The sequence below is a fragment of the Delphinapterus leucas genome, chromosome 6 (assembly GCF_059928025.1).
Source record: "Delphinapterus leucas isolate spDelLeu-1000000601 "Yukka" chromosome 6, BTC_Dleu_Yukka2, whole genome shotgun sequence".
Lineage (NCBI taxonomy): Eukaryota > Metazoa > Chordata > Mammalia > Artiodactyla > Monodontidae > Delphinapterus > Delphinapterus leucas.
In genome coordinates, this window is record NC_143134.1 from 74,139,868 (window position 1) to 74,166,708 (window position 26,841).

The 26,841-nt window shown below is 41.8% G+C and overlaps 1 protein-coding gene across 1 annotated transcript in view; it reads left to right on the forward strand.

The window, feature by feature from the left end:
• The first annotated feature begins 1,995 nt into the window (after positions 1-1,995).
• PGM5 (phosphoglucomutase 5) overlaps positions 1,996-26,841 on the forward strand; it is a 191,819-nt gene continuing 166,973 nt past the window's right edge. Inside the window, exons 1-2 of the mRNA XM_022573561.3 lie at positions 1,996-2,320; positions 26,290-26,452. Of these exons, the coding sequence (XP_022429269.1) occupies positions 2,060-2,320; positions 26,290-26,452 (424 nt within the window). The 5' untranslated portion in view covers positions 1,996-2,059. The remainder of the gene's footprint in view (positions 2,321-26,289; positions 26,453-26,841) is intronic.

Here is a 26,841-nt window from a genome sequence, read left to right on the forward strand (position 1 = left end):
GTGCAGAGATGGAGTCCTGGAGACCTTCTGGTTATGTCTGAGGCTTGGAGGCTGCATCCTTTTCTTCTTGTTTGGGACAGAGGACTTACCACCCTCTCCTGGGAATGATACTGTCCTTCCTTGCAAAATGAAATGTTATTAGAAAGTGGTTAAAAAAAATCCCCCATCATAGAGATGTGCACAGGTCCTTAGAAGTGTTGACATTCTATTTGGTGCTAAGACAAGGCTCCCTCAACCATAAAGTCAGGAACTTTACAGGGGAATGGAGAGAGTAGAGGCAAAACAACAACAACAACACACACACACACAACCTTCACTGTTGAAGAGAAAAGCTAGAGTCTCAATAGGATTCAGTTGATGACTTCACACTTTAATGATATTAATAAAAAGGGGGGGCCACATAAGAATTTGTACTGAATGTAGGTGCCATCTTGGCCACTTCCTTCAACCTCACAGAAAGCCTCCTTTTTCTCATCTGTAAAATGGGAATGATAGGAATGCCATTACTACTTCTTTTAGTTGTTTTGAGCCTCCAAAGAGAAAACAGATGCAAAGCCTTTTGTCAGCTGCAAAACAACATATAAGTGTGAGCTGTTATTCACAGTCATCTTACTATGATCAAACACTTTATAATCCTGCAGCAAATCCAGCTTAGTCCCAGGAAGTGGACAATATTTGGAGGAGGAGAAGAAGCAGGAGATTTCAGTGACTTTAGTGGGTGCAAAAATGCTTTGAGGGTGAAAGGAGATAGAAGCAAAAATGAGAATTGTTCCTTCCCTTTTGGGGCTTTATCCTTTTTGCCTGTTGATTTTCTATGGGGAATTTCTTGATTTGGGATTTTTGGTGGGCTTTATGGAGAGAAGGCAGCACATCTCTGACCACCACCCCCCTCCCCACCCCACCCCCAGATGCCAGAAAGCTTGTGAAAGGAGCAAGCCCAGTTCCTGGTACCCTGTCCTTGTTTAATTTGGGTTTGTTCATTCATTCCTGGTAGGGCCTTACAAAGGGCTTTACCCTCCTCCTAGTGAAAGCGATGAATCCTGGTAAGAGCTCTGCAGTGTGGACACGTACAGTGTGGGACAGCCTGTTTCCAAGCAGGAGCTGGGCCAGGGAGGGTGAAAGGGCAAGAAGAATAAGGAAATACGCGTCCACGCATCTGTGTTGCTGCTGTTGTGACCACCACAACAAACAAGCAAAAAAAAAAAAAGTTTTCTTCCTGAGAAGTGTGCTGCCTTCAGAGAGCCTGGGGAAAAGTGTGGATGGCTGGGTGGATCCTGCTGGATTGAAGGGCCTGACAGTATGTGATTCCCTGCAACAAATGGTAGTGGTGGGGTGTGTGTACACACGCAGACACACTCGCAGCGCCCAGCCTCCAATTTCAGCGCTGGCAGAAGATAACAATTCTCAGCTCGCTCTTCCAGGGTTATTTTTGGCTGGGGCTGTTCTCTGATGGCAAAACGTTTCAGCCCCCTCCCAACTCCACCCCTGTCCTTGTTCAAAAGAGAAACTGGTGCTTGTAAACCGCTCACTCCCTGGGAGGCCGGGAGGCAGGGCTGCGGGTTGGAAGGGAGAGGGGCCGCGGGTACGCGGAGAGGACCCCCAATCCTGGTCAAGTTCTCACCACCCCTTCCCCGGCTGTTTTCTAGCGGAGGGTGTGCTGGGGGAGACGCGATCACCGGGGAAGGCTCGGGCTAGGCGTGCGAGGAGGCGTCCCCGGGATCGGGGTGTTGGCACTGGGAAGGGGCTTTTGGGACACCCCGAAAGTGAGTCCAGCTGGGAGAAGAAGCTGCGGGCACGTCGGGCGCTCCGGCCGGAGAGGAAGTTGGGCGGGTGCGAACTTTTCTTGGAAGGTAGAGGCCAAACTCTGCGGGGGCAGCTAAGGGCCGCGCGCAGAGGGAGGAGCGGTCGGCGCGGCAGGAGGGCGCGGGGCGCGGGCCGGCCGCAGAGGGGCCGCGGCGCGAGGCGGAGCCCGGGCGCGCCGCCAAGCTGGTGGGGGCCCCGTCGGGCTGCAGATTCCCTCCGGTTCCCGGAGCCGCGGCAGGACCGGCCAGGAGGCGCCATGGAGGGGAGCCCCATCCCGGTGCTGACGGTGCCGACGGCGCCCTACGAGGACCAGCGGCCGGCCGGCGGCGGGGGGCTGCGACGGCCCACCGGGCTCTTCGAGGGTCAGCGCAACTACCTGCCCAACTTCATCCAGAGCGTGCTGTCGTCCATCGACCTGCGCGACCGCCAGGGCTGCACCATGGTGGTGGGCAGCGACGGCAGGTACTTCAGCAGGACGGCCACGGAGATCGTGGTGCAGATGGCCGCGGCCAACGGGGTGAGTGACATGCCGCCCCTCGCGTCCGCAGTCCCCCTCCTCACCCTGCCTTCTCCACCGGCCCGCCCCAGGCCCAGCCGAGACCCCCACCCTGCTCCCGGGCTCGGCCGCTCCCCCAGGTCCCCTCCGCCCGCGTCCCGCCACCGCAGCTCCCCGCAGCCTCCCCGGCGCACCCGGGACGCCCGGGCTGTGTCGCGCCCGCCGCTCCGAAAGGCCTTAAGGGTTGCTCGCCCTTCTTTGAGCCCAGCCGGGCATCCCGACCGACCTGCCACATCGCCCTGAACTCTCTCTGGACTCTGACCATGTCCTGCACCTGCTCGCTGTTCTCGACTTTCTCTTCCCCAACCCTTTAAAAATATTTGCTCTGACCGTTTTCACTACCCTCCCGCTACCAATATATTGGTAGTTGTCCCCCTCCCCACCCCACTTCTGTATCCTATTTGCAGTCTTCTTCTACTCCACATCTTGGCTCTGCCAAATTTAACAGTAGTGTTGGCTCCGAAGACACACACACACACACCCACACACACACACCCACACACACACACCAGTGTTGGTTACTGACATATTTAGCAAGCGTGGACCCTGAAGGTTTTTAATATCATTGGTTCATGGAGTTATATTTCATAATTGATTTGATTAGGGAAAGGATGGGACGGGAATCAGTGTGAACCTATACAGACTGGGCTCTCGGTTCCGGGGAGGCAAATCTCTAAATGGTCAGAAATGAGATTTGCAATGCTTTTCTTGAAGCAATTCCCAACTTCTCTCCAAGATGCCCTTTGGCAGCTGACAACATTTCATGCCTCTTCTCCCCTGCAGTTTTCATCCTCCTTTCCCGCACCACTTAAGTAGTCTTCTTTTGCAATGTGAATTCTCAAACCTTGAGTTTTTCTCTTTCTCCTTCCTTTCTCCCTATCCTACAACTAGACGCACCTTTTGACATATCCCCATACCCTGATTTCCTCCTTTCCAAAGCCAGCAGCGTCTCAAGAGGGATACTGACTTCAAGGGTCCCTGAATTCTCTGTGGGAAACATTGTCTAAAAGAGGAACTTAAGCCTTGTTAATGCAGTCAGATCCACACACATAGAGCTTCCCTTTAAGTGAAACCTCTGCAGATGTATAAGTGAGTGTGAACATTTAAAAAAGAGAAACTAAACAATGATCTGGCTTTTGAATTCCCTCCTTCCCTCCTTTCCAACCCTATCCTTTTTAATTTTCTCATTTCTTGCTTAAAAAGACAACTTTGGGGTTGTCCATGCTTCACATTTGTCTACTCTAACTCCCCCTTCTCAGTGTTTCTGGAATAGGGAAAGAGGATATATTTTTTTTTACTAACCAAAAAGCAGTTGGGTGAAACAGGGCCTGGCTGGGGTGAGGGTGAGCTGGGTGGTGGGACTGCGATCTCCAGCCCCAGCAGATATAAGACTTGTGTTTCTCTCTGGCTCCTCACTTGGGATTGATGAAAGTTGGCCTGAATCAGGGATTTGGAGAGAGGTTAACAAATGGTCTTTTACTCTTGTCTGACAAAGCCGTTCCCATGGAATGATGGAGAATAATGAGCCTTGGGAGAGCTGTGGCAGCTTTCATACTCCTTCCTGGGCCAGGTTTTCCAAGGAGTGAGAAAAACATGGCCTGTCCGATATTTATTGTGGGTCAGGAAAGTTTTGGAGTTACAGTTGTTGATTTGCATGGACACGTTATTATTATGCTTTATTATTTCTTGGCACACTTTACCCTAAGGACTCTTCAATCTCTTAACTTCAGTGGGTCTTCTCTGTAAACACATTTTATTGACTTTAAGAGTGGAGTTTATTTTAGGAGATAGTTAGCATACGTTAATATATACCTAAAATAGAGTCAAATTTAATCTACCAGTTGTTATGAAGGACAGAAAGACAAAGTAAAGTCCACACAGAAGCACCGTCTTTTATTTTTATTTATTTATTTATTATTTTTTTTTCTGCACGCGGGCCTCTCACTGATGTGGCCTCTCCCGCTGCGGAGCACAGGCTCCGGACGCGCAGGCTGACGGGCCCAGCCGCTCCGCGGCGTGTGGGATCCTCCCGGACCGGGGCACGAACCCGTGTCCCCTGCATCGGCAGGCAGACTCTCAAACACTGCACCACCAGGGAAGCCCGCACCGTCTTTTAAATAATCTGAAAGTATTAATTCTAAGATGGACGGGCATGGGGGAAAGGGATGGTTGACTCTTGTAACGATTTCAAACAGCCAGTTTTCACCAATCTTTTCCTCGTTTTGTTCAGCTTCGTGGGAGCTTTTGCTAAAGCAAAGTGAATAATCAGAAGGCTGACTTCAGGAGAGAGGCGGTTTAAAAGGGACCACAGTAAGCAAAATTGGTCTTGCATGATTGCAAACTGATGGAGATGCACTTGCCTCCTGACTTGGCCTGCTGATTATACTCAGGAATGGGGAACTTCAATTCCAAATGCTTTGGCCTTTTTTTGATTTCCCATTGGATATTCATAGTAAAAAAAAAAAAGAAAATAGTAGAAGATAGAATTTATTCTCTTTGAACTGACTTGAATATGACCAGGTGGGCTGCATTCTCTCTCTCTGAAAAACCTTGGTTTTGATTGAAAAAGTTAATTTTACAAAGCAGTTTTTCTATAAAAAATGGTTGTTGCTCTTCGCTTATGAAATTGCTGGAGGAAAACAGAAGTTTGGAATTTCTAAAACAATAAACTACACTATTAATATTTTAATATCTCATAAAGTTTGAAATAGATTCCTACACAAATACCTGTACAATTGGAGATTTTAAAAAACTTTCTCATAAAGTTATGAAACTTTCAAGCTTTCAGAAAAGTGTAGAGAATAGATTAACGACATCCATATGCCCTTGTCCTAGATTGTTGACATTTTTCTATGTTTGATTCATCTTTTCGAGGGGCTAAAGTATATTAAAGAACATGACATTTTACCCTAAGTTCTTCAGTATGGATCTCTAAAAAAGAAGAACATTTTCCTTGATAGTGACAGTATCATTAACATCCCAAACAAAATAAAAAATTATTTCTTTACATTATTTATGACCCAGTCCACATTCAGATTTCCTCAATTATTCCGAAATGTCTTTTATACCTAATTTGTTCAGGCTTGTTTCTTCTAATCAAGGAACACACATTACATTTGTCTTAAGTCTCTTTTAACCTAGAAAGTACCTCCCTTTTTATTTTTATTTTGTTAACGAAATTGACTTGTTGCCGAGACTAGGTCAGTTGGTTTTTCTATAGAATGTCTCCTCCACCTCCTTTCTGGAATTTTCTGATTACTTCTTTATGGTGTCATTTAACTTTTCACTCTATTCCCTGTGTGTGTGTGTGAACTAGAAATCAGTCTAAAGGCTTAATTAGAGTCAGGTTCGGTATTTTTTTATAAGATTATTTCATAGGTGATGGTGTGTATTCAGTTGCATAATACAAGGAAACATAGTCTCTGATTGTTCCATCATCCGTGATGCTGAGATAATTATAGAGCTATGGTGGTATGGTCCATTATTTTTCCCTTTGGGACTAGCAGTAGGCTGTGGGGTGCACTTTGTACCATGTGAATATTCAGTTCCTTATCAATTTTTACCCAATTGTTTTAGCATCCATTAATGATACTGGCTTGAGTTGATTATTTCATTAGGGGTTTCAAAATGATGATTTTCAAATTCTCTAATTCCATCTACATGTTTTAGTTGGCATTTTTCTATAAACTGGGTATTTGATTATTCTGTAATATAGGTCCTTCTGGAAAGACAGAATATGTGTTTATTTCTCTCTCTTTTTTAATTACCAATTTTCAGAGTAAGAATTTGGTGAAATAGCCACCTCCATTGATGACACATGAATTTTGTTTTGTTTTGCTTTCACTTTTTCGAATATCACTATGGACTCCTGGATTTTTATATAATCAATTTGAATAGATTATTGAAGAATGAAAAGAAACTACCTTTTTTTTTTAGTAGTTTTTATGGGGCTATGTGAATTTATCTAAGAAACCCCAGAAGTATTTTAATCCCCTTTTGAAGTTACAAACTATGTCATGCTATATAGAGCAACAAACAAACAACAAAAAACTAAGTATATGAAGTAAATAGTGTCATTTAAATGAATTGAGATCAGACTTAGTTTGAAACTAATTGATTTTTTTATCCTATTTCTATTTCCATCTGCTTTAGATCCTCCTCAGGGGTTTAGATCCTCTGTGTATCAATTTATTCTAATGTCTTAAAGAACTGAAAAGCCAAATGCATCATAATGGCTACAGGAATGCCTTTGCCCTTCTCTGGGTAGATCCATTTGCAGCTAAGGGCATCTGTCTTTCTTCCTCCTCTTTGTAAAAATCTTCTTTTTTAGTCCTAAACTACCTTTAATATTGGACAGGTGACATAACTGTATCTGCCTGAAGATGTTTCTGACTTTTTCGAAAGTCTTCTTTTTCTGAGATGACATTGTATATTGGCACTGTCTAACAGAACTTATTGTGATGATGGGAATGTTCTGTAATCTCTACTGTCCTAGCCAACTAGGACACTTGACTGTTGAATACTTGAAATGTAGCTGATGCTGCTGAAGAACTGAATTTTACATTTTATTTAATTTTAATTAATTAAGATTGAAACTTAGATAGCCACAAGTGCTTAGTAGGTACCATACTGGACAGCACAGTTCTATAATTTAACATTTAAAATGTGTGTGTGTGTGTGTGTGTGTGTGTGTGTGTGTTTGATGGAGCCAGACTGTTACAATCAAAAGCAACTATCGGTTAAATAAAGGGAGGTCGACAAATACCACAAATACATAATTGGCAAACCCAAACCAGATTTCTTCATACAATAACCACACTCTCTTTTGACTTTAGCCCAGGAGGCAATGAGGTATGGTAGAAAAAGCACTGTATCAGCAGCTGGAGGGCTTGCCTTATTTTCACAGCTCTGACATACCAGTTGCAGTGCAAATGCTTTAGCCTCTTGACATACCAAGAAACCACTTGTTTTCTCATCTATAAATTGGGTATGATAGCATCTCTGAATTATCCTGAGAATCAAATGAAGCACTGCATATGAAAGCATTTGGTAACATCCTCAGCACTAAGAACTGCAAGGGAGTATTACTATGGTCAACTGAATACATCTCAGATAATAATGATTTGACTGCATGTATGGACTAACCTAGAGCTCTGTAACAAGTTTTAGCCAAGAGAAAATCCATTTGCCAGTTAGCCATGCACTGTACTGGCCATATGATGATCAGCATTAATGATAATAATGTTGGCCTACAGTGCAGCTTACAGGATTCAAGAGCTCCTCAATGGCTTGTGAAATCTTTTAGAGGTAGAAAATGAAGTGAAATGATATGAGGAATGCCAGATCAGTGAGGGGCTTGGGCGTGCCCTCCGGATAGATGCTGGCACAGGTTGTATTTGATTCCAACAGGTCATAAAGACGTGTCTGTTTCCAAAGAATGAGAATACACTTGCCTTGGCATTTATGAGAACTATCTGGGCAACAAATTTTGGTTTGGTCCCAAAGACAAGGAACATATATTTGGAAGAGAAGCAGAGTGGGATATGGTGGTGGGTGGCCAGTAGTGATGAAAGAAGAAGGAAGCAAGAGAGGGAAACATGTACTGTAACACTAAGGCTTCTTTCCTGGAATGGATCTGGAAATCTGGGCATGGCTAGCTCCAGGTCCTATCTCTAGAAGGCAAAAGAAGTGGGTGGTGATTGCTCTGTATTTTCTATGGGTGTTCACAACAGAATAGGTGAATGGAATGGGCTACTATGGCCCAGATGTTAGGAAGGGCTGGTTTGTAATATATTAGAAAACCCTAAAGAGCATCTTATAACTTTATCTTGCTTCCCTTCCCAAATCCTCATCCCCTGAATTGTGGAGATGGAAAATCTATTATCTGAGCAAATAGCAAATTTTAGGGAGCCCTTGGTTCCACCCTTCTCCTTGTTTGGGTCTGTTCATTCTTGACTCTTTTAGCCTCAAGTCCTCATTCACTTTTTTATGAGGAAGTAAAAGGAGTGGGAGAGGTTTTGAGAACAGCTGGGCCCTCCCAGTTGCTGGGGTGGGTTATTTTAAGCTTTGTTTGATGTGTCCAGAGACCCAGATGGCATTTTTAACTAAGCTGCTTTATTAAATCTTGTGATAAAGTATAATGATGTTTATTGAAAAGACAGATACCCATCAGCAACATTATGTCTGAAACTTGCCCTAAGAATTTTTTATAAAACATCTGTTCCCTTTGTGAACTCTGGAAGTTTGCTAGTTTCTGTACAGCCTTGAGGAATAGAAGTTGGAACCTATTTGGGGGGAATCTCAGGAGAGGTATTGGCTTTACCAACCTTACCGTTCATCTTTTGGGCTCTGGCCACTCTTCTGTTAGACAACAGTGACATGAATGGACACTGTAATAGGATTATTTGGGAATAATAGGCAGCAGGAAAAAAAAAAAGGTCTGAATTTCCCAGGGATTTTTAAATTGAAGGTGAAAAGCTAGGGCTGCAATGTCCTTTGTTAGCCTACAGCCTTGACAGCTAATTGCAAACACTCAAGATTTGGCCAGTATGCCTTTACTGTTTATACTTGCATAGCCAAAGGGAAAGTTTTCGGTTCTTTCATCTGACTTGACTCGAATTACTTATGAATAAGAGGATATCTGGGATATACACAAGACTTGTTAAAATCCACATTTTCTGAGTCTTTCAATACCTTTCATCTCCTGCATTGTTAGTGACGTCAAATTTTGGAGTAATGCCTGTATTTGTTTGAAGAAAAAAAATTTTTAGGAACACTGAATCCCCAAAGAAATTCTTTTTCTTGGCATAAAGTCAGAGACAATTTTCTTTCCCTTTCCAAGTCTCTACTAATAGATGCTTTGTACAAATAGAATACTTACTGCCTTTCTATTGTTTTCCTCTAATAAGAGTCCGGTTTGGTAGCTAGGGATATGTAGTTTTATATTTAGACATTTATAATAAAAAATAGAAAAGAATTTGAAATCATAGGACCAGAGTTTATCCTGCTTGACAAAAGACCTCACAGAATACTAGGAGGAGAGTTTTACAGCAGATGGTTAATATCTACAATATATGAAAAGCTTTCCCAAATCAATAAGAAAATTCAAACAGTTTAAAAGAAATATTGTCAACAGCAACCACAAATGCATGAAAAGGTGATCAGCCTCATTAGTAACCAAAGAAATACAAATAAAAACAATCCATTAATTTGAAAAAAACAGAAAATACTCAGAGCTGGCATAGGTGTTGGAAAATTGTCATGTTTGTACACTGTTGGTGGAAGTTAAATTGATACAACTTTTTGATCAGGCAATTTGGCAGTATGTATCTAAATTAATAGAGTACTTGTCCAATAATCTAAGAATCCTTTACTCTAAGAATATATCCTGTAAATTTTCTAATACAAATGTGGAAACATTTATGTACAAGAATACTCACTGCAGCATTTTGCTAAAGAAAAACTTGGAGGGACTTCCCTGGTGGTCCAGTGGTTAAGACTTCACGCTTCCAATGCAGGGGGTGTGGGTTCAATCCCTGGTCTGGGGAACTAAGATCCCACATGCTGCTCAGCTCGGGCCACCCCCCCAAAAAAAAAAAAATTAAAAAAACAAAACAGCTTTATTAAAAAAAAACTTGGAAACAATTTATATGTTCAGCAGTAGAGAACAGGTACATAATTTATGACACAACAACACTAGGAATGCATTAATATCCATAAATGAAGGAGGTGGATCTATATGTGACATGAGAAAGATGTGGATGATAGTTTGTTAAAGTGAAACAAAGCAATTAGTAGAGGGTCATGTGTAGCATGATCCCACTTTTGTGTATATAATTAGGCATAGAAAATAGGGTTGGAGGAACATAGTCCAGACAGTTAACAGTGAATATATCTGGGGTATGTGGGTGTGTTTGGTGGGGGAGGGGAATCCTTTCCCTTTCTACTCATATACTTCTCTTTATTAAGTAATTACACACGTATATATGCCTTGCTTTCATAATTAAACACATCACTAGAGAGTAGTTAAGAAAAAAAGGAGAAGCTCTGAATTTGAATCATTATACTATCATTTGCAACGTGTATGACTGTGGGGAAGTCACCTGTTTTCTGGGGTTTGTTTCCTCGTTTATAAAAATGGGCACTGTTGTAATACTTGCCTCCCACATCTTCCAGGGGTTTGGGGAGGATTGAATGAGGTAATGGATTATTGTCAATTATTTTATTGATTCATATAGCACCACTATTACCAAACTATTTTTCTCCGATTAAAATAAAAGGACATGTGCATATATGCTTTTTATTCTCAGTAGCCTTACTGATCGAAGGCGCCCGTCGATGAGGTGGTCACAGTTGCTTTAGTAAGACTTTCGGCATTTCTGCAGGCTGCTGGCTAAGGCTTGGGTGGCGACTGCTGAAGTCATGATGCTCTCCCCTCTCCCAGCATGAACGCTCACACACACACACACACACACACACACACACACAAACACACATGTGTGCACACCCTGTCACGGTATTTGAGGTGGCAGCAGGTGCTCTGGCGTAGACTTTAGCTCAACATAAAGGACTTCTTTTTGCATGGTCTGTGCATTATTTCCTATTATGAGTCAGCTGAGTCAATGCCATGCTTTTCAATCTTAAACCTTTCTGAGGCTCAGGCTAGGTTAGGAGCAGACCCACCCTTCTATACCTGCTCCACTGCCCCAACTGAGGCCAGATCTTAATCTGCTCATTTCATGCGGATTTTCAAGCCTAATGGACTGGGCCATGTGAGGGATTACTGAGAGGAACAGACGAAGCAGAGGCTAAGAGACTCCACGCTCATCTGCTGACTAGTCTGAAAATGCACAGCTGCAAGCTCTAGCGATGCTTTAAAGCATTTTGTCAGGATGTTTGTCAGGGTGCCTGTTCCTACAGCCCTGCTGAATGTTTGGTTAGGAGGCATAATCTTTTTTTGGACAGGATCTCCCAAATGTAAAGTGACAGATGCTAACGTGGAATATAATACAGAAGACCTAGCTTTGCTGTCATAAATAACAGTAAATTGTTTAATCTTGCTGAGTTGTAAATCTGTGATTGCCAGAGGTCTTTAGTTCACTGGAACATAGTGTAAGGGTTGGTGGCATTTAGCAAATGGACAGTAATTATTTCCCAACCAGACAGATATTGGTCTGATGGAATTTATTTGAAGATCCGCATATATGTATTTTAATTGACTGTGACAACTACTCAGGGAAAAACACATAGCTATAAAGAGAGACTGAGATTTTTCCGGGAAAAAATACACACACACATATATAGAGGAATATGTATATGAATCTCTATATATGTATTCTATCTATAAAAGAGCCAAAGATAGTCAGTTTTTTCTTTTGGGATTTTATATGTGTGTGTGTGTGTGTGTGTGTGTGTGTGTGTGTGTGTGTGTGTGTATACTGTCTACTTATAAAGGTTCCAGATGGAAAGTGTTCTTAAGCATTTAGATAGTTTATCAAATAGCATATGTGTGTGCACATGTGCCCAGGACACCCCCTCCCCGAAGATACATCTTCTTCCCTGGATATATTCAAAAAGAGAGTAGAGCAGAGTCCCAGGTGACAGAAGTATCTGAAGACAGCATAGAGTTGAAGGAGGTGACTAAATGTTCCCAAATGACCTATGTTTCTATGATAATAAATAGAACTTGTGCTGGAGTTGGATGGACCAATAGTAAGAAATATAAGTAGTATAAATCCTGCATTCCAGGCAGGATCTTGTACGGATAGCTCTCTGCTGTGAGCTCAGTAACGTGGGTAAGTTAGCAGTCTGGCATGGGACATACCAGTGGACGGTGCAAGTCAGAGGCATAAATGGGGCAATGAAAAGAGGAAGATCCGGGCCAAGACGAGGATACAGACATGAGGTCCTGTCACTAATCACCATGGACTTCAGCAGTTTCTTAATGAGCAGTTATGGTGGTTAAAGAAGAAAGAAGACATTGCACTTACGTAGGTGTGTTACAACTAATTTTGTATTTAATTGGTGGCAAGCTACTTTGAGTTAAATTTATTCCATAGGATGGGTTTAGTCCTCAAACATTTTTAGTTTCGCATATAAAAACTTAGGTAAAAGAACACTTTTATAGTGGTCAGTAAACCACGGTACATTTAAATAATGGAAGACTATACAGCCACTAAAATCATGTTGTGGAAAAATAGTCAGTGACAGAGAAAGATAGACTCCACGGAAGGGGTAGATATGTTAAGTGAAAGATGTAGACTACACGACAATCCCTTTTGTAAAAATATAAATATGTAAATGAGAGAGAGAGAGATATCCCAAGACACATAGACAAAGGTTAGACACTGAAATGTTTACTGTGGTCACTTTTAGGTTTACAGATGAGTTTTACTTTCTTCTTGCTTATGAGTACTTTCTAAATGTCATACATATACTATATATACATATATTTATCATATATATAAAAGTCGTATATATATTTGTAATTAGAAAACCATTGCAGGTTGGTGAAACAACAACTGCATTCAATTACTATGAATTAGAAATTCATAATTAAGAATCAAGAAATGACACCAGCAAGGAAGGCAAGGGAAATGTATCAAAGATTTATTGGGTGTCAGATGCTGAGCTGGAGCTTGGCTGTGTTACTTTCTTTCACCCTCTATCTTTTAGGTAATAAAACTGAAATACAGAGGGTTCAGGATCTTGTCCAAAGTCATATAGCCGGCAGGTGGCAAGTCCATTTTTGCATCATTTCCCGTTGAATGCCAAAATCTCAGCTTATCTCAGGGCACTCAGCCCTGCTTTCTTGACCCAGATGGAGCCAACAGTTCTTATCCTGGTACCTGGTTGGGTTGATCACCTCATAAAATGGCAGCAGATAGAGCCCTTTCTTCTTTCAGTGAGCCGAGTTCTATATCTTAAGGTAAAGGTTTCAGTATCTTCCAAGCATTGGATTACCAGTAGGAACATAAGTTCCAATTTCATTGCCCCCATTTTGCACCCAAGAAAAGCTAGAGTGCCTGATCTTCTCAGTGAGACGTTGAGAATTGGTGGGCTGATTGAGGAATAGAACTTGGGCCAAACTTCCAGACGCCTGTGACTTTTCTGCACCTGTCCAGATGTTGGGAATCAAATGTGATTCCCACATTGGCTTGGTTTGGTTCTAATGAACTCTCGTCTCACCCTCCAGCCCCTGGGTATGTGTGTCAAGGCTTCCAGGGGAACACGCATCTGAGGATGAGCTCGGTTGCTCCCATCTGGTCTCCGTGTAACAGAGCGTATAACTGCACAATTATCCATGTGCAAATGGAGAAGTCCCTTGATGTTTGGATAACTACATCCATGTCTTGAGTTTGTTATTTCTCAAAATTCCACTTAGCCATCTCCTGCTTACTCATGTGCAGCAGTGATCAGGGGCTGGTACTCCTCTCTGACAGCAGGGACGAGAGACTGAAGCCTGGCCATCCACAGCAGCGTGGCTCTGGGTTTCCTTCATGGCTTTTGTTTTTTGTTTAACCAAGGAGATGAGAAACAGGCATCTTTGTGTTTATGGCTTTCCATGCACTTTGTAGGTGGACATGGTGGTGGCTGTGTGGTCCTGTACAGCACTCTGTCTGTGAAGCATCAAGGAAGTTTCTGTTTAGTGCCCTTTTTACTCTCTCTGATTCACTTTGGGAATGACAGGGATGTGACACAGTGACCAGAGGTTATTGAAGAATGTCATGCTTACTTTTTCTTTTCTCTCTGTGGGACTCTTTTTTTATGACTTACTTAAAGTTAAAAGGAAACCAGAAAGTGGAAATCTTATTTAAGTGATTTCACACATGAAAACAATCCTGCCTTCTTTAGTGTTATGTTACTGGGGAAAAATCGTTTGGTATCAAAATTCCACGTCTACCCTGAGATTCTAGCCTGAGGGTTTAAGTTGTATATTGCTGCTCTCTGGGACTTTAATCTGAGGTAATTAGAAACTGAACGCGTACTAAATCTAAGTTAGAAGAGTAGTTAGTGTTCTGAAAAGAGGGTGCCATCAGAAATAAAATCATTAAAAAAATTCGTTGTATATGGCGCATGGTGTAAAGTATGGATGTGCTTGGAGAAAGCTTCACGAAATAAAATTTTCTCTATTTCAGGACACTGGTCTGTGGTATGTGGAAGGGCATATCGATTCCTGAGGCACTTGCTGTGCCCACTCATGGGTGGAGTAAATGGTGATGCAATCTAGGTGAGGCGTAAGAGTTGGTGGAAGATGCCGGCATCTAGTTAGAAGAATAAACTCAGAGAGATTATAAGTAACTGCACTGAGGGAAATGATTGATGGTAATTGCACATGGCTACCTGCTACATCCTCCCTTTCCCTAGCATTTAGCAGTCATGACTGGATAAGAACAAGTTAATGCTGGGTCTGTGTATCTGGGTGTCTGGGAAAGTGTGTGCCTCACGTATGTGTCTGCAGGCGCTGGTGTGACAGTGTTCTCATGGCTACCTGTGGATCCTGGTATCTGTCTGTATCTGTGTGCCTTCTGTGTGTGTGTGTAAGCAACACTGGACCGGGGTCTACTTTGCCCCCCTTTCCTAGTGGGAACTGAAGGACATGTTTCTCAGTAGCAGTAAAGCCCACCCAGGTTGGTGCACCATCTGCAGGGCTGGGTGGGGTTTCCTTTCCTCCAGTCAAAGACAGACTATGGTATGGGCGTGACAGTTCCTCCAGTGCCCCTTTGGGAGGGTCAGCGAGGGAGCAGCAGAGTGCCATGGCTCAGACCTCCCCAGCCTGTGGTCTGGGTTTCACTCAGGAAGAGAAGTCAGATGTTGCCTGCTTCAATGCTGTAAACAAAACCAAAGCCAATGATGTAGGTAGACCATCTTTTTCTTGCAAGGTAGCAGTCTGCAACATTGGCAGAGAATAGTACTTCTAAGACTTTTTCAGAAAGGGAAATGGTAGTTTAAGGGTTAATTTAAGGTCTAAAATTGAATTTTAAATGTTGGGGGAGGAGAGGGGGCTTGGGGAAGGCAATAGCATGATTTGGGTCATGTTGAGCTTCATGAAGAGTTTATATAATCTCATCTTACACGAATTTTCATGACCCTGAACCCTCTCAACTTTGCAGATGAAGACAAGGTGCCTCAGACAAGTGACGCAATTTGCCTTAGGTCAGGGGTGGAGCAAAGACTCATATCTAGATCTTTTAACTTTAAGTTGCCGTTGCTTTTTCTTTATACAACAGGGCTTCCAAAGGTTATGTTTCTTTGATCAATTACTAGATCTTGAAAGTCATAGCTTTTCTGATGACATTTGCCTTGGGCTAATTAGGAGAGGGAGAATTTACAGAAGAGGAGAAAACACACACACAGAGAGGGTAATGTGAACACAGAGGTGGAGTTTGGGCTGAGGGCTGGTCTCTGCTGGGGGCACATAGGGCCCTCAGCGGTGGCCGCAGCCAGGTCAGCCTTGATGAGTGGAGGTCCATGTGCTGAGCCCACGCTTGATCTCCCTCCCTGCAGCCGTCGGCCACCCTGTTCACGAGCCCATTGGGCAATGACAGGAGTGGCTGGGGAAAGAGGCAGACTGGTTTGACAGAGCTGGTCCTTCTAGCCACTTGATTATTTAAATCCTCCTTTGCTGAGGTCACTTTTTGGTGAGCATTCCCACGGGGCACAAATATCTTCACGATTTTCCATGTCTTATCTTAGAAGCCTCATCACCCGCTCTCCTGCATCCCCTCCAGCAGTTGTCTCCTCTCAGAAGTCCCTCAACTAGAGTTATATACAGTGTCCAGCATTACCTCATTTTTTTTGGTATTGGTGGGTTAATGAGCAGATCCACAGAGCAAAAACTTCCAGATAACTAGAATTTAATCTCCTATTAATCATCCACTGACAACTAAAATGTTTCAGGTTGAAATTTTATTCAAGTGTATTTTCCCACTTTAATGTTAAACAGAGAAGATATTACCTTTTAAAAAAATTCAAATTTAATAAGATAAACTGTATCTATAGTCTTTCCTATTTAACAAATAAACCGTACATATTTATTTCTGTATTTTTCTAAGTGCTAGCCCCAAAGTGTACATAATTGTACATTGTTGTAATAGCTTAAAAGTTATTTAGATATCTGCATTTTGACTTAGCATTAAAGCATTGTCTATGTTCCTTCTCTACTACTTAAGAAAGTGTAAGTTGTTATAGCAAATAAACTTGAATATTTAAATGTTTTAACAAAACTTAAATGTTTTGTTATAGCAAAAAAACTTGATGTTTTTTTAACATCTTTATTGGAGTATAATTACTTTACAATGGTGTATTAGTTTCTGCTTTATATGAAAGTGAAACAGCTATACGCGTACATATATCCCCATATCTCCTCCCTCCCTCCCATCCTCCTTATCCCACCCCTCTAGGTGGTTTCAGAGTCCTGAGCTGATCACCCTGTGCTATGCGGCTGCTTCCAACTAGCTATTTTACGTTTGGTAGTGTATATATGTCCATGCCACTCTCTCACTTCATCCCAATTTACATTCCCCCTCCCCACGTCCTCAAGTCCATTCTCTACGTCTTCTTCTTTATTCCTGTCCTGCCCCTAGTTTCTTCAGAACCATTTTCTTTTTCAGATCCCATATATATGTGTTAGCATACAGTATTTGTTTTTCTCTTTCTGACTTATTTCACTCTGTATGACAGACTCTAGGTCCATCCAGTTCACTACAAATTACTCAATTTCGTTTCTTTTTATGGCTGAGTAATATTCCATTGTATATATGTGTCACATCTTCTTTATCCATTCATCTGTCAATGGACACTTAGGTTGCTTCCATGTCCTGGCTATCGTAAGTAGGGATGTAATGAACATTGTGGTACATGACTCTTTTTGAATTATGGCTTTCTCAGGGTATACGCCCATTAGTGGGATTGCTGGGTCATATGGTAGTTCTAGTTTTAGTTTCTTAAGGAACCTCCATACTTTTCTCCACAGTGGCTGTATCAATTTACATTCCCACCAACAGTGCAAGAGGGTTCCCTTTTCTCCACACCCTGTCCAGCATTTATTGTTTGTAGATTTTTTGATGATGGCCATTCTGACAGTGTGAGGTGATACCTCATTGTACCTTTGATTTGCATTTCTCTAATGATTAGTGATGTTGAGCATTCTTTCATGTGTTTGTTGGCAATCTGTATATCTTCTTTGGAGAAATGTCTATTTAGGTCTTCTGCCCATTTCTGGATTGGGTTGTCTGTTTTTTTGATATTGAGCTGCATGAGCTGCTTATATATTTTGGAGATTAATCCTTTGACAGTTACTTCATTTGCAAATAGTTTCTCCCATTCTGAGGATTGTCTTTTCGTCTTGTTTATGGTTTCCTTTGCTATGCAAAAGCTTTTCAGTTTCATTAGGTCCCATTTGTTTATTTTTGTTTTTATTTTCATTTCTCTAGGAGGTGGGTCAAAAAGGATCTTGCTGTGATTTATGTCATAGAGTGTTCTGCCTGTGTTTTCCTCTAAGAGTTTTATAGTGTCTGGCCTTACATTTAGGTCTTTAATCCATTTTGAGTTGATTTTTGTGTATGGTGTTAGGGAGTGTTCTAATTTCATTCTTTTACATGTAGCTGTCCAGTTTTCCCAGCACCACTATTAAAGAGTCTGTCTTTTCTCCATTGTATATCCTTGCCTCCTTTGTCATAGATTATTTGACCATAGGTGCATGGGTTTATCTCTGGGCTTTCTATCCTCTTCCATTGATCTATATTTCTGTTTTTGTGCCAGTGCCACACTCTCTTGATTACTGTAGCTTTGTAGTATAGTCTGAAATCAGGGAGCCTGATTCCTCCAGCTCCATTTTTCTTTCTGTAGTTTGCTTTGGCTATTCGGGGTCTTTTGTGTTTCCATACAAATTGTGAAATTTTTTGTTCTGGTTCTGTGAAAAATGCCAGTGGTAGTTTGATAGGGATTGCATTGAATCTGTAGATTGCTTTGGGTAGTATAGTCATTTTCACAATGTTGATTCTTCCAATCCAAGAACATGGTATATCTCTCCATCTGTTTGTTACACGTTTAATTTCTTTCATCAGTGTCTTACAGTTTTCTGCATACAGGTCTTTTGTCTCCTTAGGTAGGTTTACCCCTAGATATTTTATTCTTTTTGCTGCAGTGGTAAATGGGAGTGCTTCCTTAATTTCTCTTTCAAATTTTTCATCATTAGGGTATAGGAATGCAAGAGACTTCTGTGCATTAATTTTGTATCCTGCTACTTTACCAAATTCATCGATTAGCTCTAGTAGTTTTCTGATAGCATCTTTAGGATTCTCTATGTATAGTATCATGTCATCTGCAAACAGTGACAGCTTTACTTCTTCTTTTCTGATTTGGATTCCTTTTATTTCTTTTTCTTCTCTGACTGCTGTGGCTAAAACTTCCAAAACTATGTTAAATAAGAGTGGTGAGAGTGGACAACCTTGTCTCGTTCCTGATTTTAGTGGAAATGGTTTCAGTTTTTCACCATTGAGAATGATGTTGGCTGTGGGTTTGTCATATATGGCCTTTATTATGTTGAGGTAAGTTCCCTCTATGCCTACGTTCTGGAGGGTTTTTTTTTTTTTTTTTTTTGGGCAATACTAGGGCCTCTCACTGTTGTGGCCTCTCCTGTTGCAGAGCACAGGCTCTGGACGCACAGGCTCAGTCGCCATGGCTCACGGGCCCAGCCACTCTGCGGCATGTGGGATCTTCCCAGACGGGGGCACGAACCCGTGTCCCCTGCATGGGCAGGCAGACTCTCAACCACTGCGCCACCAGGGAAACCTGTTGGAAGATTTTTAATCACAGTCTCAATTTCAGTGCTTGTGATTGGTCTGTTTATATTTTCTATTTCTTCCTGTTTCAGTCTCAGAACATTGTGCTTTTCTAAGAATTTGTCCATTTCTTACAGGTTGTCCATTTTATTGGCATATAGTTGCTTGTAGTAATCTCTCATGATCCTTTGTATTTCTGCAGTGTCAGTTGTTACTTCTCCTTTTTCATTTCTAATTCTATTGATTTGAGTCTTCTCCCATTTTTTCTTGATGTGTCTGGCTAATGGTTTATCAATTTTGTTTATCTTCTGAAAGAACCAGCTTTTAGTTTTACTGATCTTTGCTATTGTTCCTTTATTTCTTTTTCATTTATTTCTGATCTGATCTTTATGATTTCTTTCCTTCTGCTAACTTTGGGGTTTTTATGTTCTTCTTTCTCTAATTGCTTTAGGTGTAAGGTTAGGTTGTTTGAGATGTTTCTTGTTTCTTGAGGTAGGATTGTATTGCTATAAACTTGCCTCTTAAAACTGCTTTTGCTGCATCCCATAGGTTTTGGGTCATCGTGATTTCATTGTCATTTGTTTCTAGGTATTTTTTGATTTCCTCTTTGATTTCTTCAGTGACCTCTTGGTTATTATGTAGTGTATTGTTTAGCCTCCATGTGTTTGTATTTTTTACAGATTTTTTCCTGTAATTGGTATCTAGTCTCATAGCATTGTGGTAGGAAAAGATACTTGATATGATTTCAGTTTTCTTAAGTTTATCAAGGCTTGATTTGTTATCCAAGATATGATCTATCCTGGAGAATGTTCCATGAGCACTTGAGAGGAAAATGTAATCTGTTATTCTGGATGGAATGTCCTTTAAATATCAATTAAGTCCATCTTGTTTAGTGTATCATTTAAAGCTTGTGTTTCCTTATTTTTTTTCATTTTGGATGGTCTGTCCATTGGTGAAAGTAGGGTATTAAAGTCCCCTACTATGATTGAGTAACTGTTGATTTCCCCTTTTATGGCTGTTGCATTTGCCTTATCTATTGAGGTGCTCCTATGTTGGGTGCATAAATAATTACAATTGTTATATCTTCTTCTTGGATTGATCCCTTAATCATTATGTATTGTCCTTCTTTGTCTCTTGTAATATTTATTTTAAAGTCTATTTTGTCTGATATGAGAATTGCTACTCTAGCTTTCTTTTGATTTCCATTTGCATGGAATATCTTTTTCCATCCCCTCACTTTCAGTGTGTATGTGTCCCTAGGTCTGAAGTGGGTCTCTTGTGGACAGTATATATATAGGTCTTGTTGTTGTATCCATTCAGGCAGTCTACGTCTTTTGGTTGGAGCGTTTAATCCATTTACATTTAAGGTAGTTATCGATATATATGTTCCTATTCCCATTTTCTTAATTGTTTTGGGTTTGTTTTTGTAGTTCTTTTCCTTCTCTCGTGTTTCCTGCTAGAGACGTTCCTTTAGCATTTGTTGTACAGCTGGTTCGGTGGTGCTGAATTCTCTCAGCTTTTGCTTGTCTGTAAGGGTTTTAATTTCTCCATCGAATCTGAATGAGATCCCTGCTGGGTAGAGTAATCTTGGTTGTAGGGTTTTCCCCTTCATCACTTTAAATATGTCCTGCCACTCCCTTCTGGCTTGCAGAGTTTCTGTTGAAAGATCAGCTGTTAACCTTATGGGGATTCCCTTGCATGTTATTTGTTGTTTTTCCCTTGCTGCTTTTAATATTTTTTCTTTGTATTTAATTTTTGATAGTTTGATTAATATGTGTCTTGGTGTGTTTCGCCTTGGATTTATCCTGTATGGGACTCTCTGCACTTCCTGGACTTGATTGACTTTTTCCTTTCCCATATTAGGGAAGTTTTGAACTATAATCTCTTCAAATATTTTCTCAGTCCTTTTCTTTTTCTCTACTTCTTCTGGAACCCCTATAATTCGAATGTTGGTGCATTTAATGTTGTCCCAGAGGTCTCTGAGACTGTCCTCAATTCCTTTCATTCTTTTTTCTTTATTCTGCTCTGCAGTAGTTATTTCCACTATTTTATCTTCCAGGTCACTTATCCGTTCTTCTGCCTCAGTTATTATGCTATTGATTCCTTCTAGAGAATTTTTAATTTCATTTATTTTGTTGTCCATCATTGTTTGTTTGTGTTTTAGTTCTTCTAGGTCCTTGTTAAATGTTTCTTGTATTTTCTCCATTCTATTTCCAAAATTTTGGATCATCTTTACTATCATTACTCTGAATTCTTTTTCAGGTAGACTGTCTATTTCCTCTTCATTTGTTTGGTCTGCTGGGTTTTTACCTTTCTCCTTCATCTGCTGTGTGTTTCTCTGTCTTCTCATTTTGCTTAACTTACTGTGTTTAGGGTCTCCTTTTTGCAGGCTGCAGGTTCGTAGTTCCCGTTGTTTTTGGTGTCTGCCCCCAGTGGCTAAGGTTGGTTCAGTGGGTTATGTAGGTTTCCTGGTGGAAGGGACTGGTGCCTGTGTTGTGGTGGATGAGACTGGATCTTGTCTTTCTGGTGGGCAGGACCATGTCCGGTGGTGTGTTTTGGGGTGTCTGTGACCTTATTATGATTTTAGGCAGCCTCTCTGCTAATGGGTGTGGTTGTGTTCCTGTCTTGCTAATTGTTTGGCTGTGGGTGTCCAGCACTGTAGCTTGCTGGTCATTGAGTGGAGCTGGGTCTTAGCATTGAGATGGTGATCTCTGGGAGAGCTTTTGCCATTTGATTGTATGTGGAGCCGGGAGGTCTGTGGTGGACCAATGTCCTGAACTCGGCTCTCCCACCTCAGAGGCTCAGGCCTGACACCCGGCCGGAGCATGAAGACCCTGTCAGCCACACGGCTTTTGGGAAGTCAGGTCTTCTTCCATCATTCAGTAGGTGTTCTGGTGTTCTACATGTAGATGTATTTCTGATGTATTTGTGGGGAGGAAGGTGATCTCCATGTCTTACTCCTCTGCCAGGAGACTTGAAGGTCTCCTCGGCAATTTTTATTCCCTTAAAAACAATAGAAAATTATTTCTCACTCATGTAATAGTCCAATGGAGATTTTGCTGGTGAACAAAGACTCTTGCCCATCCTGTGAGTTAGGCACCCAGGTTCTTTTCATGTTCTTGCTCTGGCATCTCCTCGAGCTGTGTGCTCACCTGTGTTGAGTCTGTGGAAGGGGAAATAAGCAGTGAGGAGAAGACGTATCTACTCCTTAACATCCTTAGCCCAGAAGGAACACACATTACTTCTTTCTCATTCTCATAGTAGTTTATCACTCATTGCGAGAACTGGTCATGTGGCCACAGCTAGATGCAAGGGTGGTCTGGAAAATGTAGCCCCTGGCTGGGCAGCTGCTGCCCAGCAACAGTTCTGCCCTGTGAAAGGGGAGCATAACTTCTTGTGGACTGCTCACCAAGTCTGCCACAGGTGCTCGGTCTTCATAATAATCCTTTTAGATGGCTGAAGAATATTCCATAAGTTGATACATCACACTTTATTTTACAGGTTCTTCATTATTAGACATTTATAATGATTTAAAAAATTTTTTTACGTCTAATGAATACCACTATAGGAAATGTCTACACATAATACCTTTTTCCCCTTTAAAGATTATTTCTTTAAGAATAATCCTGAAAAATGGGAGAGGGGGAAAATTATGAACAAAAGTTACAAATATTTTTCACATTCTTGAATCTGCAGGTTTACTCCTTGAGGGTAGTGACTAATTTGTATTCATTACTGTACCTGCAGGGTCTTCTACATTGCCTGTTTCATGGTAATACTCAATAAAATAAGTTGAATGACTAAATAAATTTTAACAAAAGCATGTGGAACATGATTTATCTTGGCTCTGGATAAAATATGAGTGAAATTTTTGTCCTTTGTCTTTCCCTTCTCAATCAATGGCACCACCATCCATCAAGTTATTAAAGGTAGAAGCTGTGAGTTGGCTCCTTTCCTCACTGCCCCTGTTTTATTTATTTATTTCTGTGTAAGAAATTATGACAAAACTTAGTGGCTTAAAATAAACAAATATTTACTATTACTCACAGTTTCTCTGGGACAGGAGGTAGGTTGTTCTGACTCGGTCACAGTTGCATATTGGTGGGGGCTTTGTCATATGAAGGCTTGAAGGGCTGGAGGGTCTAGTGCAAGGTGGCTCACCTTGTGGGTGCTGGCTGTTGGTGGGAGGCTTCAGGTCCTCTCCATTCAGGTGACTACACAGGGCTCCTTGAGTGTCCTGGTGACATGGTGGCTGCTTCCCCCAGAGTGAACAATCCAAGAGAGCAGGGCAGAAGCAGCAATGTCATTTATTGGAAGTTACACACCATCACTAATCACTCAAATCTGCCTTATTCGCTGTGGGAGGGTCCTGCACCGAGGCATGAATGCCAGAATGCATAGAGCATTGGGGACCATCTCAGGGGCTGGCTACTTACTATATATCTCTTCCATATTTCATTCCACCCACATGTTCTGTTCATTCTCCTTCCAAAAATATATTCAAATGTAATCACTTCTCTTCATTTCTGCTGCCTCTGGTCTAGTCCAAGATGTTGTCCACACTCAGATCTGCCGTGAGAGCCTTCCATCTGATCTTTCTCCTTTTGCTCTTGTCAGTCTCTAATGCATTTTGCATATTGAAGCCACTCCCTCATCATTCATTCATTTTTTTCAATTAATTAATTCAACATATACTTATTGTGTACTTAGTATATGCTAAGTTTGTTTTAGATACTCAGAGTATAGCAGTGAAAAAACCAAAGTCCTTAGAACTTATATATAGTGGGAAAATAAACAAATAAAATGGAAAGTATTAAGGGGTAATATGTGTAATACAGAAGACTAAACAGGATAAAGAAAATAGAGGCCAGTAGAGAAATTAGGGACTTATGGGTGCCCTACTGTATAGGGCTGTCAAGGGTGCTATCTTTGATTCGTTGACGTTGAAACAGTAACCCAAAGGATGGGGTGGGGCAGGCTTATGAATACCTGGATAAGAGTGCTCTAAGGAGAGGAAAGAGCAAATGGAAAAGCACTGAGCACACTTGATATGTGTGAGGAAGAGCAAACCAGCCAGTGTGGCCGGGGCAGAGGGAGGGAGGGAAGTGGAGAATGGCAGGTGATGGCAGTCAGATCATGTAGGGCCTGGTAGACCATGAAGACTTTGACTTTACCTGGGGTTGGTGGGAGACGAGGACAGACATTGGAATGCTTTGCTGATGTGAATGACTTGCTTTTTAATACGATCTTTTGGATTGCTCAGCCCATGATCTTTAAAAAATGTAACTGATAGCAGGTCACTTCCACTGCTTAAAACCCTTCTATGGATTCCCCTTGTACTTAGAATAAAATCCAAGCTCCCTTAGCTCTTATAATTGTTACTGTTACTATTAAAATTGACACCCCATTATTCTCTATCACCAAAACCTGCTGATTTTTTCCAATATGTACCCAACTAGTAATTACTACTACCACTACTACTATTAGGCTTATTTGTTTATAATCTGCCTCATCCACTTGAAAATATGTACTCTGGGGAGGTTGTGGAGAGTGTGGGTCTTTCTATACTAAATTATTGCAAGAGTGCTTTGTTTTTGGAGCTCTTGTGTTTGCCCTTTAAAGGTTTTTTTTTTGGGTATATTTTCTCATTGTCATATCTGGTCAGTGACCTACTTCCAGCAATGCTATCGTTGGTGCCAGGGTAACTGCTGTTGAGCTGGACACGGGAGCTGGTTTTGGTTGCTGGGCTATGTCGGTACTTCTCAAACGTTAATAGACAAATGAATTATGTGGAGAAGGGGTGGGGTCTTGCTAAATACTGATTCTTATTCAGTAGGTATGGGGTAGGGCTTGAGGTTTAACATTTCTCCCAGGCTCGCAGGTAATGCCCATGCCTCTGGCCCTTTGAGTAGCAAGGGGGTTTGATCACCAAACTTGGCTGAATACTAGAAACAACTGTGGAGCTCAGGATCCCACCCCGAGATTCCAATATAATTGGTCTGGAATGCAGTCTTAGTACTGGACTAGACTACTAGACTACTTAGTACTAGAATTTTCTAGGCTTCACTAATGATTCTGATTTGTAGCAACATTTGAGAACCACTGGACTGGATGACGTTGGGCCTTATTTTAAAACAAAGCATATGGAGTAATGCTCTGCAGGGCTCTGCTGTTTTCTTTCTTTTTAAAAAATTCAGTTTTGTAGCTATAGATAGTCTGGCCACACTGATGGATGACCTCCAGATCTCTGCCTAGCTTGGCTGGATTTCTCCAACGTCCCTAGCACATGTTGCCAAAATAGGACTTCTGCCTTCGGGAGACTGGGCCTTCCAAGTGCAGCTAAAATACACTTGCAGACGATGAGGATGTAGCAGATCAGGTCCCCACTGTGTGAGCTTGTGCTGAGGCAGAGAAGGAAGGTGAAGCAGACAAGTGCTCTGTTTTTTTTTTTCTTGTAATTTCCAGCATGTACACGTGCGGTTTCTAAGCCAGTAACAAACTAAGAACTTCTTGTGTGATTCAAGCTAACCCTTTGGTCATCAGAAGTGGGTGTTTTTTTTTAATATATTAAAAAAATTTTATTTCATATTGGAGTATAGGTGATTAACAATGTCATTAGTTTCAGGTGTACAGCAAAAGCAGGTGTTTTAAACTACTGAAAATCAATGAGGCAGATCCCATTTACAGGTTAATAACTGACTGTGAGATGTGGGTGTCCCAAATGGTCTTGAAGACATGGGGAAGGAAAGACAACGCCTGAGCTACCCTTCCCCCCACCCCCTTACACATGCCCCCCACCTTAACCACACTCAGTTCTTTTTTTTTTTTTCCTTTTTGCGGTATGCGGGCCTCTCACTGTTGTGGCCTCTCCCATTGCGGAGCACAGGCTCCGGAAGTGCAGGCTGAGCGGCCATGGCTCACGGGCCCAGCTGCTCCGCGGCATGTGGGATCTTCCCAGACCGGGGCACAAACCCATGTCCCCTGCATCGGCAGGCGGACTCTCAACCACTGTGCCACCAGGCAAGCCCCACTCAGTTCTTTTTGCCAGGTGATTAGTGTGTGCTAATAGAGCCTGGGACACTTTCTCATTGAAATGCACTTCAATCCCATGTAACTGGATTGATTTTTTTTCCTTGGCTAATCTAGATTGGTCGGCTGATTATTGGACAGAATGGCATCTTGTCGACACCTGCTGTATCCTGCATTATCAGAAAGATCAAGGCAGCTGGTGGAATCATCCTGACAGCCAGCCACTGCCCTGGAGGACCAGGGGGAGAGTTTGGAGTGAAATTTAATGTTGCCAATGGAGGTATGTGGTTCAGAATATGCCTTAATTGTCATGATTTCTTTCTTTTTATATTGTCGTAGTCTTACAGTGACCCACTGATGGTGGACAAGCAAGGAAGAGAGAAAATGGCTCAGAAAAATCTAGTGAGGTGCCTGTATTAGTCAGGGTTTTCCAGAGAAGCAGAACCAATAGGACACATAGACGGGCTCCAACCTACGATGGTTTGGTTTAGAGATTTTTTGACTTTACAATGGTGTAAAAGCAATATGCATTCAATAGAAACTACTTCATTTGAATTTTGAATTTTGATCTTTTCCTGGGCTAGCAAAGTGTGCGTGGTATGATTCCCTCTCGTGATCCTGGGCAGGGGCAGCAAATGCAGCTCCCACCCAATCACAAGGGTAAACAGC